The following is a 15,598-nucleotide window of genomic DNA, read 5'->3' on the forward strand; positions in this document are numbered from 1 at the left end:
TACATATGTATATATAAATGTGTATATATTTAAACACAAATTTTAAAAATATTTCAATCCACAAACTCAGAATTTTGTATGTCTGGGGTATACAGTTTTAAGATACACGTATGCTCTTTCCACTACATGCCCTGTGTGCTCAAGTGTTAGAATATTCAAACATATCAGTGTACTTGGGTTTGTACTTGTATTGTACCCAAGTACAAACAAGTACTTGGGTTTGTACTTGTATTTGCATAGGATGAATGCATTTAAGAACTAACCCCACAGAACCACAGGGATGTAAACTTGCAGGATCCAAACCCTATTGCATGCGTCCACAAAAGCAGACTTTGATAATCTGTCAAAACCTACACATGCAAAAAAAAAGCAAGAAAACTGCACACACACCTCTATGTGAAGCTTGGTGGCGTTTTTTTAGAATATCCAATGACAACTGCTGTGCCAGAATGAAGTATTTAATCTTCAAGTCTAAGTTTTTTGCAAGTTACTCACAAATTGAGCATATTCATTTTCAGTGGAAATCTCTTTAATATGAATGCTTTTTTTGTAAATTCTAATGTTTTTTGTAAATTCTAATGTTTTTGTTCACATAGATCAAAATGTCAAAACAGCAAGTGTCAAAGTATTTGAAAAAGGGTTCAATTTTGCTAGAAAATAAAGTAAATTGGCAGAGTCAAGTATAGTTAATACAGGATTCTAGATTATCCTAGGTAGAAGAGGTGTACTCACACTAGAACTCTCAAGCAATTTTGTGTTTCCTTCCTATTAGTGCATTAGCTAGCCCTAAATATTAATTATCTCAGTTGGTGACAAGTAAAAAATCCCATGCTTCTGGAATCAGAGTGAATTATTCTTAAAAACTAGTATCAAGATTACAATCACTGTTTGCATTTTACATACGAACTACAGATCACTGAAAGTTTCCTGTTGCACTGCAGCAAGAAAAGGAAATGTAACACAAATAAGCTTAATTTGCTGCAAAGTACAGCAAGATACTTCGGTAATCTCATAAAAATTTCATACTGGAACTTATTACAGTGAGTTCAATTTGATCTTTTAATGTAATACAGTACATTTTTATAAACTTAACATTATCATTGCAGAAGAGCATGCTAACTGAATGTTAGCAATTTATCTTTTATACATAATTATACTCTACTGTAGCTACTGTACGCAGATCTCAAAATGTTAGTACATAAAATATTCATTTTCTTTATATGAGATGAGAATGAACTTAGAAGAGGTTTGAATATAAGAATGAAATATTTGCTGTGCCTATTTCTCAAGAAATAATGAATTACACATTATAACCCAAGAAATCAACATTTAAATTGCAAAACTATAGTTTAAATTTACATTAAACATTACTGATCATAATGTGCATCAATATTCAATGAAGTTTAACCTAACCATGTTTATGCACATAAAGCCTCAAGAGTCTGCAGCAGTTTCAGCATCAGTTTTCCATATTTTTGTATAAAATGGACTTAAAGGTACATCTTCCATAAATGTTTTCAGTGCAATTCTGTCAAAGAGGAAAATATAAAGCTAGCTTTCAATCATTTTAAACCATAAAAAAAACCGCAACAACTTGCATTTGCACTGCTGAAGCATAAGTAAGCCAGTTCCGTTGTGCCAACTATTTCAAAGTCAATTCAAATCAACCATAATTGCCTTTTTAGGCAGCATTTCCCCCGTATCTATAGGTATAAATGTTGAAAAGCTGAATACTGGGGGTGGGTGTGGGTTTAAGCCAAGGCAGAATAATCTAATTGTTTATAATACCTTTTTCCTTGGTAACAACAAAAAAATGCATAATGAAAATATTCTAAAGGTTTCTTTACTAGTGATCTTAAGTTTGGAAGTCAGTAAGTCTGTGTTTTAGTATTATCCTTTGCTCTAACCTTTACAGGCCACCTTGCAACTATAATTTATTTACTGATGGATTATATGAAAATGCTCCATTATTCAATGAGATAAAATTTTCCTAAGTTAGCAACTGTTTTTTTCACATGTTGTCAACTGTAGGGAACCAGAGGGATAACAGCACCTGAAATAGTATGTGCTTGGCTAAGCATAGTGTAGTAACCTATACATTTTGGTTCAAAGACACAGTTTGTAAACTGTAAAACTGCATACAGGATACTGCTTTAAGTATTTTGTTTCTATTTTTTTGCAGATTATACCTAAAAAAAAAACAAACCCCAAAACACCAATCTCTCTATGGTAGCACAAAATAAAAATGGAGCTTCATTCAAATCTTGAATACCTTGACTGCAATAATAAACAGTTGGTTATTCAACAAAAACTTAGCTCTTCATACCAAAAAAATTTGGCTCAAAAACCAAAAACAAACGGTACAATAAACTCTCAATAAAAGGCTCTCTCATGAGGCAACCTACCATATACTACTGCTAGATACGAGTTTCCAAAAAAACATTACATCCCATTTTCAGCACATTTTTCATAAACATGCAACTTCACTATAAAATACAAAACACTTGGCTCTCAAGAACAGCTTTATAAAGACACACTGCATCAATAAAATTTTTCTTTGTGATTAACTTTACATTGTAATAAGAACTGTATTTTCACTAATGTTTATATATCAGATTTCATATTATAATGTAGTAATAATTTGCTCTTTGTGAACATCATGTTCAGAAGGAAATATCTATACACATTAACATACTAGACTATTAAAAACTCAGTTACAGAATTTTATTGATACAGTAGATTAATAAAAACTGATAGGGGAAGATAAAACGGGTAGGGTATTCAGTACATTATTTAATAACACACTTTTAAAATTAAAATATTTTAAATCCTTTTTGAATTTTCAATGCCACTAGAAGTCCAGAAAAGTCTGGCATCAATACTGAGGTGTAAAACAAGTCAAACAACTTCTTTCACAATTTGCATCTCTTGTATTATTCTATCCAACATTGTTCAACTGTAAAAGAAAGTAATTTAGCACCTCTGATGATAGGTAGGTGCCTAAAGGTAAACACTAGGTTAGATTCGTGAAGGAAACAAAGACCGTTTTTCTTTTCTTCTTCTCAACAAACAGTGGCAAAAGAAAGTGGCACTATTTGTTCAACTGATTTTTTTTTCACAGTTAAATGTCAACAAGAGTACAAATACGAACACTGACAGATATTGCTTGAGATCAATTTTCAACAAACTCTGTTCTTTTTTAAATCAATAGATCCAATAAACAGTGGGGTACTGTCAGTTTAAAGCCGCAGATAAAAGCTATACAAGCACTTTAGAAGTCAGAAACATTAAAAAAAGAACTATTTACAGTTTTCTTCTTTAGTTCATATGTCTACAAAGCCAGCGCACATTACACTTCACAAAAATCCACAGTTAATGATATCAACATGTGTGTGGCTAAAGCTTGTGACCTAGGGACTGCAAATGCAGGGGCAGTAAAAGTAAAATAGGTTTTGTCTTTTTTTCAGCAACCCCATTTGTGCACTAACAGCTTCATTCAGTCTCAAGCTTTATATTAAAAGCATTCTTCAAAGCTTTCACCTGGAAGGCTGATAACTACATGCTCACTCATCGCCTTTCCCTTTTGGAAGTTCTGCGACGGACCTGTTTGGAGAAAAAGTATTTTAAATGTTTTTACAGAAGTTTTGAAAACTTCAAGAACAAATACATTTTATAATGGAAAAAATGCTTACTCTCACAATAATGTTTGAGTAACTGTATACAGTGTCATTCATTACTCATTTTATCACAGGTACAAGTCTCAGTCAATGACCAGGACATAACTTTGTTTGATGTTACTGAGCCTGTGTCGTTCAAGTATTCAAAAGTAATCTAGTTTCCTTTTTCAGAGTTTTCATACACTCATCATCATGCTCCAATCATCAGATGTGTGCAAAAGCGTGAAGGCATTCACAGTTACATTTTTAGTATTACTACTAACATTACTAATGTATTTGTATGAAATAAATATAAACTTATTTTAACATATTTGCATATGCTGGTAAGAGGAAGAAATCGGTTTAGGATTCTGCTCCAAGATTCCATACTTATTTTCCAGTACTATTCATTTTGTGTTCCTGTTTTGTATAAAGAAACATTATTTGCTATTATAATCTAGCTGAGAAGAATGGGCATGAGTTACCTGGAAAACAATTCCCATGAGGTACTACACAACTCAGGCAGACAGATAACAAAAGCTATACAGAACAGAAAATTTAAGATGCCCGACAAAAACTGACATTTTCTAAGAAATGCTGCTTCTCTGGGAAACTACAGTGCAGTGCCACTACACAGCAGTGGCAGTTGACAACCACTTCATTCATTTTCAAGGAGGAAGGTTAAGTTCTAAGAACAGGAGAAGTCATTCTCTGAACATCAATACACAGAGGACACCACAAAGACTCACAAAGAAAATCTCAGGCATTTATCTTACATTGATTGTGGAAACTTCCTCTTCTTCCATTACTTCTTCCTGGGGAATGTCATCACTGACAGGTGAACTACTCTGAAATACGTCCATCTCTTCACTAGATTCATTCTCTTTACTGGCTGCTTGTTTGGAACGTCCTGCACGGCTACAATCAGAAGAAAAATAAGGATCAGTTTCACATTATATGGGTCTGCATATGCATAAACTGTATGAGGGCAAACATTCTACTTTACAAGAACAGCAGCCTTAAAATTTCATGTGATATAATACTTCTACCTTATATACCTATCTAGTTCATCCACACACGGAACAGAAGAATTGAAACTAGGAGGCTGGACAACAGCATTTGAAAACCAAATTCTTCCAGAATAGAGGGCTAGGAGTACAAAGTTGAACATTTTTTGCATCTATAGACAATACAGATTTTTCTCTTCAGTGTCAGAATACAGGCCAAAGAAGGTTGACACAACAGTAACCAGTGAACAGGAAAAGCCAAACAGACAGAGACTGAATACTTGGGGTTTCTTTTCCTTCTATTTAATTCCATGAAAAAATGTACTCTGCTTCCATAGGAGTTTATACACAACGAAATTTGAATAACTGCATCTATATTTTTACAGACCTAGAAGAACCCATATTGCTATTTATGAAATTAACACTATAATGAACCTAAATGCAAATCTTCCAAGCTAGCTCATCCTAAGAGCTAGGGATAATCAGGATAACAGTACCTTAATCAGGATAATCAAGAACAGTCAACAATATCTTAAAATTGTCTTTGTTAGTCATGGGAGCTGAACCACAAGCAAAACCCACCCACTTGCTTAAAATGAGAACTAGTCCCCCCATACCTGAGAGAGAGAGAGAAGAAAAGCCAACTAGATATGTATCCAAAACAACACAGCTGCACACATATTACCATTTTTGTTTGGGTCATCACCACAGTTCAGAATCAAATCACTGAATCATCCTGCTTACTGCACTTTGGTTTGATTCACTAAGCTGTCTTGGTGCACCCAAACTAGGTGACTTTTTGGATTAAATTAAACCAGAAACTCTATTCCAGGCAGACAACAAACATACTTCAATCCCCAGTGGGGGCATACAAATCCAAAACAACTGTCCTCTGACAGCGTGAAACCACACATGTGGTGGGAATTTTCAGTCCTGAGAACCACACTAAAATCTGTACAAAGTAAAATCTCTGAATTGCATATAGTAATTACAGTATAGTGGGGGTTTCAGCACCAACCAACCAACATGACATCCTTTGAGAAGCAATACAAATTAGCCCAACTCAAGCCTTTTGTGACTGATAGAAGCAACAGAATTGAAAAGGAAACAGAATTATTCACAAGCTAGGTTAATCTTTTCACATATTACAAAAATAAGCCAGTTCACATGTGCTAATTGGGATACCAATTAGCTATCAGAAATAGGTTATACGCTTATCACCTGATAGGTAAAATCCCAAATTCTTATGCCAAATCCATCCCCAAGGAGCCCAAAAAGCTTTAAGCATTTGTATTAAATATATTCTATCTTGTGGTACACAGTGCCGCTCAGTCTATCAACTCCCTTCTGTTAAAACTGCTGTAGATATGTATGCAGAAAAGGGAGAAATATCTGACTACAATCCACTTTGAAGACTGAGGAATTACTGCGGTCTCACCTTCTTCTTGGTGATTTGGAAAAAGGACAGTCAAAATTTGGGTGATCTGATCACAAAAAACACACACACACAATTTTTATTTTTATTTTTTTTAATCTGGAATAGACCCAACAACTCTGAACCCTGAACCAACTTACTTGGGCTCCTCATGCCAGGAACAATGTACGTACACATGAACAAGAGCTATGCCTGTTACTGATCATGTGTACTGATACAGTTTACTTTCTGTTTAAAACGGGGTAAAGAAACACACTAAGTTCACTGATTTCACTGAGAGGTGAATCAGAAGCTACTTAAGTATTTACTAAAGGGCATCTTTGACAAATGCCACATAGCACATCACCCAACAAGAACTTGTTGGCATGTCTTCTCTGCATGGCAGTATCAGCTTCCAACTCTGGTTCCACTGCACATGTAGCAGTGACTTCTGCAGTAACCAAGACAGTATTGAGACCTGTGTTTCTGGTTACAGAGTAAAGGAGCAGGAGAGGTCTGACCTGAGGCAGGGAAACAGAACACTGGAAAGGTCGGGATATTGTGCGTGCAAAATGCCAGAACATGCAATCTGGTGCGAAACTAGAATTTGAATTGAGGGTACAAGCTTGTTCAGGCAAAGATTTCCAGTATGTAAAAAAAAACAACAAACAAAAACAAAAACGAAAAACACACCCAAACAAACAAAAACCAGTGGGCCAGTAAGTCCTCTGTCTACTTGTATACTTCTGCTTTAAGTATATTGCATGCACATGTACAGAAAAGGTAGAGATACCTGTAGTTTCCTACAGTAGGCACAGGAAAATGAAGCTAGCCACAGAGTTTACCTTTATTTTGGAGCTTAATACGCCTCAGAATTTTCAAGAGCTACTATCCTTCATAGATTATAGCACATTTCATTCATTTGGAAATGATTCAAGTAGATAATAAGAAGGCCACAAATTAGAAAGTAAGCGAACATTAATTTAAGGAGAATCAGAATAAACTTCTCCACAATACTGTTTCACCACAGTAACAATTTGATTCTTCCTCCCTATCCAAAACAAACGGGAGCACTTTTTGCTCCTTGAAGTCCTAATAAAGCCCTATCTTCAAGGCCCTCATGTGCTTTATTGACTTTTCTCCTAGAAGAGCAAAGCTACATATATGCTACCTGAGCACATTAAACTTACTTGTAGCATCTTGCTCTGGTTTGTGATGCTCTAGGAGAAGCAGCTAGGGAAAACATTTTGGAAATAACAATGACAATTTATTTTCTTAACTGTCAATTAAAATATTCTGAAATATTTTCAGTAAATGATTGTTTGGGGGCACAGAGGTATATTTTTAATTTTCACTAAACACAAATTTAGAAAATATTCACCACTTACACTTTTTTTTGCTGTGATGGTGGTGTTTTTGATGGCCTTCCTCGTCTTTTCTGTGGCGTAGACTGTGCTGATTCAACTGTACTAGTTTCAGATGGTTCTGCTCTGTTTTGAGGAAGACCCAAATTGCAAAGTATCAAATTATAACTAATGTCCAAGGATAAAAGAGATGCAGCTTACAAGAAGACGGACTTACCTTTGCGGTGTTCTTTTCGGTGTCCTATTTTGCCTGCCTTTTGGTTTTTGTTCAATGTTTTCAGTTTGCCTTTCTTCCTCCTCCTCCTCCTCTTCTGCTGCAGCTGCTGGCATTTGTTTTTTTTTGCTCCGTTTTGATGACTTTGCTACTGGTTCTTCCTTTGGTGTTCCCCCATTATTTGCTTTGGGAGGGCGTCCTCTTCTCCCTTTCTTTGGTGGACTGTTCTGTTCATCCTCACTTTCTATTACATCTTCTTTTAGCCGTTTTTCCTCTTGCCATTGTGTTTCATCAGATTCTGAAACAACTGCAGGTCTCTTCCTTCCCCGTTGACTACCTCTAAGTTTCTGCTCTTGCCCCAGTTTATTCAGGTCATCTATGCTTAGTTTCTCTTCTGAATCTGTGATAGCTGCTTTCTTCCTTCCTCTAGGCTTCTCCATCTCTGACTGAAAAGGTAAGATTACATCTTTAAATTAAAAAATTAAACTGCGATATTAAACTGTCACGTATGCAAAAAGCTACAGAAGTTTCCCCCAACAAGACAAAGAGTCTTCAAGTTACACAGGTTGTCTAAGACTGTCTAACATATCCATTTCAAAAACCTTTGCAAAAGTATAAACACATACATACATATAAAATGCCAGACAAGAAAGAAAGTTTATTTCAAAGGTAAGCAGTTAAAACACTGAAATGTGTAAGGTCTTCCTCATTTGTATCCTCAGCTGTGGCAAACACGATTGGCTAGAATATCCACAACTGCATTTTTATCAATAGGAAAATATAAAGATACAGAGGATGGAAACTGTCAACTTGTGGCTTCAGCTCTGTTGTGAGCTACAGGGTGCTTATGCATGGCTCCCATGCTGGCAGCGGCAAGGCACTAATACAGAAGACGGTGGGCAACCTGAATTTATAATTGAAGAATGGAAGCACAGGAATTAGTGGTAGCTGCCAAAGCAGAGCTGCAGTAAGACTCAACATTTGCTCTGTGCAGCAAATAAAACCCAGACAACCCTTAAAAGCTCATAGAATGGTTTGGGTTGGAAGGAACCTTTGAGGATCATCTAGTATAACCCCCTGCTATGGGCAGGGACATCTTCCACTAGATCAGGTTGCTCAAAGCCCTGTCCAACCTGACCTTGAACACTTCCAGTGATGGGGCATCCACAGCTTCTCTGGGCAACCTGTTCCAGTGTCCTACCACTCTCATTGTAAAAAATCTCTTCCTTATGTCCAATCTAAACCTACCCTCTTTCAGTTTAAAACCGTTGCCCCTTATCCTGTCACTGCAGGCCTTGGTAAAAGGTCTGTCTCCATCTTTTTTATAAGCCCCCTTTAAATACTGAAAGGCTGCCATAAGGTCTCCCCGGAGCCGTCTTTTCTCCAGGCTGAACCACCCCAACTCTCTCAGGCTTTCCTCACAGGAGAGGTGTTCCATCCCTCTGACCATTTTCATGGCCCTCCTCTGGACCTGCTCTAACAGATCCATGTCTCTCTCGTAATGGGGACCCCAGAGGTGGACTCAATACTCCAGGTGGGGGTCTCATGAGAGCAAAGGAGAAGGGGTGAATCACCTCCCTCGACCTGCTGGCCACGCTTCTTTTGATGCAGCCCAGGATATGATTGGCTTTCTGGGCTGCGTGTGCACATTGCTGACTCGTCCAATTTTTCATTCACCAGTGTCCCCAAGTCCTTCTGTACAGGGCTGCTCTCAATCCCTTCATCCTCCAGTCTGTATTGATACTGGGGATTGCCCTGAGTCAGGTGCAGGACCTTGCACTTAGCCTTGTGGAACTTCATAAGGTTCACATGGGCCCATTCCTCAAGCCTGTCAAGATCCCTCTGGATGGCATCCCATCCCTCTAGCATATCAAGAAAGATAGAACCTTTTCTGAATCATAAAGCTTTCAGAACAGAAAGTATTCTGGAACTCAGGAAAAAAAAAGGAGAGGTTATGACCTTCAGAAGACGGGGCAGGCAACTCAGGAGGACTACAAGGATGTAATGAGGTTATGCAGGGAGAAAATTAGAAGGGCCAAAGCCCAACTAGAACTTAATCTGGCTACTGCCATAAAAGACAATAAAAAATGTTTCTATAACTACATTAGCAACAAAAGGAGGGCTAAGGAGAATCTCCATCCTTTATTGGATGTGGGGGGAAACATAGTGACAAAGGATGAGGAAAAGGCTGAGGTACTTAATGCCTTCTTTGCCTCAGTCTTTAATAGTAAGACCAGTTGTTCTCCAGGTACCCAGCCCCCTGAGCTGGAAGACAGGGACAGGGAGCAGAATGAAGCCCCCATCATCCAAGGGGAAATGGTTAGTGACCTGCTACACCACTTAGACACACACAAGTCTATGGGGCCAGATGGGATCCACCCAAGGGTACTGAGGGAGCTGGCAGAAGTGCTCACCAAGCCACTTTCCGTCCTTTATCAGCAGTGCTGGCTAACCGGGGAGGTCCCAGTTGCCTGGAGGTTAGCAAATGTGCTGCCCATCTACAAGAAGGGGCAGAAGGAGGATCCAGGGAACTACAGGCTTGTCAGTCTGACCTCTCCTCGGGGAACTGGTTGAGTTACCATCCTGGAGGTATTTAAAATATGTGTAGATGTGGTGCTTAGGGACATGGTTTAGTGGTGGACTTGGCAGTGCTAGGTTAATGGTTGGACTCGATGTTAAAGGTCTTTTCCAACCTAAACGGTTCTGTGATTCTAAGACTCTTCACGTCTCCATGCTTTAGTTCTCTAAAGTACACAGTAAAGAGCCGTAAACAGTGCAAAGATTTTAATAAGCAGCGATTAGGGCCAAAAGGATTGCCTCAACCAACCCCTACCCCGGGGGTGGTGGGAATTTACCCACCTACCATTTCATGGGGCCCATGACTACTTCATTTTGGACCATTAAATGGTCCAGAAGTTCAAATATTTACAGTATTTCACAGTTTCATACCAATGTTTGTTTCAAACTAACATTACTGTATTTCAAAATATACAAACACATTTATTAGTATTTGCCACATTGCAATTTAATCTACATAATGACAGTTATGCCACTTAAAACCAGATTGAATGGGTTTTTTTCCTTCACATATCCCTTGTGACATAAGACAGAAGTCAGCTTACAACTATGTGTCTCCACTTTAGCCATAAACCCTGGTCAAGAAAAGCAGAAATAAAAGCTAGAAAGGATATGAGGGGAAAAAAGTGAAAGAAATTGAAGGACAAAGAATTACACTAGAAGAAAATAAGAAAAATGTTTGAACAATGATGACATGTCCTGCTAGTTCATTACTTCACTGACAAAACTGTTGATCTAAATCAGTGACATCCTTGTTATTCCCTGTTCTACCTGCTTTTGCAGTGATTGTGCACAATCTGTCACTGCAGCTGCTTTTACCAGGTAAGTAGTTGTAGCCAAGTTTCAAAGTAAAGTTTCTCCCTCAGGTTAAACAGTGTCCCACAACCTTAGAACCAACATGTTACTCTATGATGTAATCTGGACAAATATCCTGAATAGTGACATCTTTAAAACATGGACTTTCTGGTCCCCAATTAAAATTCTGCTTCTCAGTTAGTGCTTGCTATAATCTGCTCCTCAGCTCCAAAAAACCAAAAATGAGTTCTGAATCAATGACCTTAAGCAGCTTGCTTACATAGTCAAAGCAAAATACAAATGCCCTTAAAAGTACTTGAAATGCTAAACTGTATTTGCTTTATCACTTAGTTTTGTCGGCTACCAATTCAACCTAATGATTCTAAACATGAATTGCATGCCAGCAGCTGTTTGGACTCTCAGACTTTTCAAGGTTTACAGCTGAAGTAACATAGCAATACAGGCAGCATCACAAGTGTTTTTTCTTTTTTTGACAAGAGATTCCTGATTTTTCTTATTTTGTATAACAAAAAATATACAAAACCTGGTTTTGTATATACAAAAGCTGGTTAGCTTTTCCCACAAGATATCACACCATAAGATAGTTATCTGCACTTCAAGAAAAGCAAAAATTCAGGACATTTTTACTAGTCAGTAGCTCATGTCCCAAGCAACCTAGAAAAAATGCAACACTGATATAATGGGAGAATAGAGAAAAGTCAGACAGTCAAAAAAATAAAGCAGCAGTGACATCAGATATAGGACATCCTTAATGCATTCTAGAAAATCCAATTGTAACAAATCTGATCTTGTTTGTATTATTACTTTTCCATGCATATCCCAAATACTACAAAATTTACAGACTGCCAACTGTTATTAAGGCACAAAGAACCAAAATTTACTAGTGGCATGTAAAATTTTTATTATTTGAACTGCTCTTAGAATTACAATACAATTATAATTTTCTTTGGTGGTTTATTTTTCTGTATTCTGATACAGGTGTAAATACTGCCTGAGACAATATTTAGCCTGTTTATAATTTTGATATCCTCATTAGAAACCTTTAGCATTACTCATCTACAGAAATACATAAATCCATCAGTAAGAATTAGTAAGGACAAGGCTACCACTTTCAAAGGCCTGCCACTCTCAAAGGCCTTGGTTAGAACAGAATAGGAATAGGAGTAGAATATTTTCAGTTGGAAGGCACCTACAATGATCACCTAAATCCAACTGCCTGACCACTTCAGGGCTGACCAAAAGTTAAAGCATGTTATTAAGGGCATCTTCCAAATGCCTCTTAAACACTGACAGGCTTGGTTAGTAGTCATTCCCTAAAATCTCTCTCTGAGATAGACACATGCAATTTCTTCTGAATGATCCTGACACTGTAAAAGAGCATAGCAATGACACCATTCTGCTACCCCTTGGGGTTCAATGTTCTCACAGAACACTTCGTTTATCTAACCGCATAGGCAATTTGCTTGTTAATCATTAAGACTATTTCACATCCTATGGGATTGTATTGGTCCATAAATATCAGTTAACTAGCTCACCCTGTCCTAAAAGCCTGTTGAAGACCGTATTATGCACAGACAGCTTTAATATCATGCTGCAACTTCTACTGGTAATACCTGGCATTCAGAACCAAGCATTTTCCTGCCTTCACTGCAGTACAAGTTGCATGCAAGAAAACAGAATCCATATGGCTATTCAGATAACTCTTCCTTGAAATCCAATGTCAAATCGTGATACTCTCTCGGTATTCTAGATAACCAGGAGAACAAACAGTTGCTATTCCTTACAGATGTTGAAAGGAAAACACAGCTGGCTGGAAAAGGAAAACATGCCTCAGGACCAGTGATGGGACAGTACAAAAAAAGGCAAGAATTATAGTGCATCAACACTGTAATGAGGTATTATCATTTTGCTAGCTATGAGCAAGAAACCATATACGATACAGACTTTTACAACTTCAGAAGGCAATCTGAAGTTTCAGACAGGTTAAACCTCTCCCCCAAAACTCGAGTATAGTTGATCATTATTAAACTAATCCAATTAATTCTTACAAAGCTATATTTCAAGTAAACATCAAGAACACATAGGAAAAAGAAAATCTCTACTTTATATTGGGGAACAGAAGTCCAAGGAAGCTAGCAACTTGAACAATGTCCCAAATGCTTCAAATGTAACAAATCCTGAGAATGAGACAAATCATGGACTAATTCTCATCAACCTAGCTCTAGCAGAATTTACCCCTGTCAGTATTACCAATATCCTGCAAATCATAACTGGTAATCTTGACAGCTTACAGGAATTGTCAGTATGACGCAAACTGAACCTTTTTTCATTGCATTTTCATATCCAACTCTAAACACATTTTCCAGTAGTTTACAACATCAACTCAGTTTCATGTTTCAGCATATTTTCTTGAATTATATCAAGTATGATCACATTCATTTTTATTTTAAAGTCCTGGTGACTTAAAATGAAACATCTGCAATGCAACCAAACAGCTCACCCTTACAAGATCAGAGTCGTCCCTTTTGTCAGTTTTCTTCCCTGGTAAGGGCGAAGCCAGTGTGAATTCTTCATTTTCACTGTGGTCCATTTCAGTACTGTCAAGCCTAGAATGAATAAACATTTATTCTCCTCATTATTATAATACAGTGGGCAATAATTTAAAAAAATATATATTAAGAACAACAATCTTCAGAAGAAATCTATTCCTAAACCATGAACAATCTGGCAGAAAGAACCCTTCACTCTGGCTATGATAGCCACCATATATCACGAGACAGAACATCTAAGTCTCAGGACAAAGGTGTCAATCATAAGCAAAGTTAAATTTTCCTTTTTCACTAGGAAAGAGAAACAGCTTTTGGAAACAGAAGAGCCTTACTGAGCTACAAGAGATCTGTGCATTTGTATACATTTGCATACACTTTCATGTACCAATCAAAGATCCCCACAGACAGCACAGCCAAAGCACGCACGCTCTCCTATGGTGAGGCTTAGGCAATAAAACAGCAGATTTAAATTTCAGAGACCAATTCATCCCTCAGCCTTCTGCTGTTATTTAGGGCAGCAATTTCATTTTTATTTCAGTTTCTATGTACATAAATGTGTAAAACACTGAGACCCACAGATAAAACGTAAAACACAAAAGCCAATATACAAAAGTAATTTCGTTTCATCTGCCCTGGGGTAGGTAGAAGCAACATTTTTAAATAACCGAGCACGGTTTTTAATGAAAAAAATATGCTATGTGCTGAAGTGAAAAGGGGTATTCAAATACACAAACTCTTAACAAACTGGCCTGGGCACTGCACAGACTGAGAAAGATGTTCTCAATCCTACTAGTATAAAATCTGTAATAACTGTCATGTAATTGGAAGCTTGGTTTTTATACATCAACTTAACAGATGCAAGCTTGCCTGTATATATTCAGTCAGACTGAATTGGAAATACCATGCATACTGAATCATTACCATCACTTCTAGAGGACTTTTATTCTTCTTTGGTACCTCCACTCAAAACACTAATCGGTTTAACTTTGGTGAACTGGGGAGATCATGAAGATGACAGAACATGTTAGGCTGTGAGTGCAGCATTTTTTTAAATGAACTGGATGTAGAACAGTATTGGCCTCAGATTCATTTCACTGGATATAGAATAATAAGAATCTGGATAAGAATCTGGATTCCAACCTGTCTTTAGCCAATAATGTATTTTGGCATGTGAACCTGCATGACTTGTAAGAAATAAGCCTTTCTGTGGACTTTCCATGGAGTTGAGAAGTATTTCTTGTAAAACAACTGTACTACATTTAAAATCAGTATTATATATTAAATAATCACAGAAGTACCAAGTGAGAAGTCTTATATCCAAACATAACATTTCCTAACAGTCTTCAATTAATGTGAGAAAATATGAATAGTGGGGGCTATACAATCTCTAAATGTCTGTGAAAAAAAAAGATAATGTGACTTTCAGGTAAAACATGAACATAAGAAGATACAGTAACAGATGAATAACCTAAAAAACTGACACAAAATAAGCTATAATTTTTGAAGACAGATAACTAGAAGATGATTCCTCTAGCATTACAGTACATTCCCCTTTCCATCACAGAAGGAATCTAAAATCCAAAGATGTTTATCTGCAAAGTTCAGCAAAGTGCAGGACAAATTTATAGAGGAGGAAGTCATGCAAGATCACCACAATGGCCTACCAGTCCTCACTGTCTGTGACATGTTGTTAACGTTACAGCAGGCCACAAGGTTCCTAGGAACTGTAGCTGTATGTATATATGTGTGTATATACATATAGAAATGGGGGGGTGTTATATATATAAAAAATAAAATAAACATATGAGGCTCTCCTTCCCTCCGACAGCCAACTCTGGATGCTATTTTATTCTGGTTTTTATTTCTTTTTAAAAGCACATTTATTTCTGGGGTTAGAAAGCCAAATTCATCGTTTCAGTTATACCAATGTGGTACTATAACTTACTTCAAAATAAGATAATAGAATTCTGTTTCTCACTTAGAAAACCTTATAGAAATATT

General features: G+C 37.1%; 1 protein-coding gene across 6 annotated transcripts in view; it reads right to left on the reverse strand.

The window, feature by feature from the left end:
• Positions 1–600: 600 nt before the first annotated feature.
• PDS5B (PDS5 cohesin associated factor B) overlaps positions 601–15,598 on the reverse strand; it is a 130,995-nt gene continuing 115,997 nt past the window's right edge. For 4 of the 6 annotated variants that reach the window (XM_072850372.1, XM_072850373.1, XM_072850376.1 and 1 more), the window contains 5 exons: positions 13,549–13,654; positions 7,659–8,101; positions 7,466–7,567; positions 4,433–4,574; positions 601–3,603 (listed from right to left, as the gene is read on the reverse strand). In XM_072850372.1, the coding sequence (XP_072706473.1) occupies positions 3,568–3,603; positions 4,433–4,574; positions 7,466–7,567; positions 7,659–8,101; positions 13,549–13,654 (829 nt within the window). In that variant the 3' untranslated portion in view covers positions 601–3,567. The remainder of the gene's footprint in view (positions 3,604–4,432; positions 4,575–7,465; positions 7,568–7,658; positions 8,102–13,548; positions 13,655–15,598) is intronic. The other 2 variants (XM_072850374.1, XM_072850375.1) reach the window with 2 other exon arrangements.

This window comes from Ciconia boyciana, chromosome 1 (assembly GCF_034638445.1).
Source record: "Ciconia boyciana chromosome 1, ASM3463844v1, whole genome shotgun sequence".
In the NCBI taxonomy this organism is placed as follows: Eukaryota; Metazoa; Chordata; class Aves; order Ciconiiformes; family Ciconiidae; genus Ciconia; species Ciconia boyciana.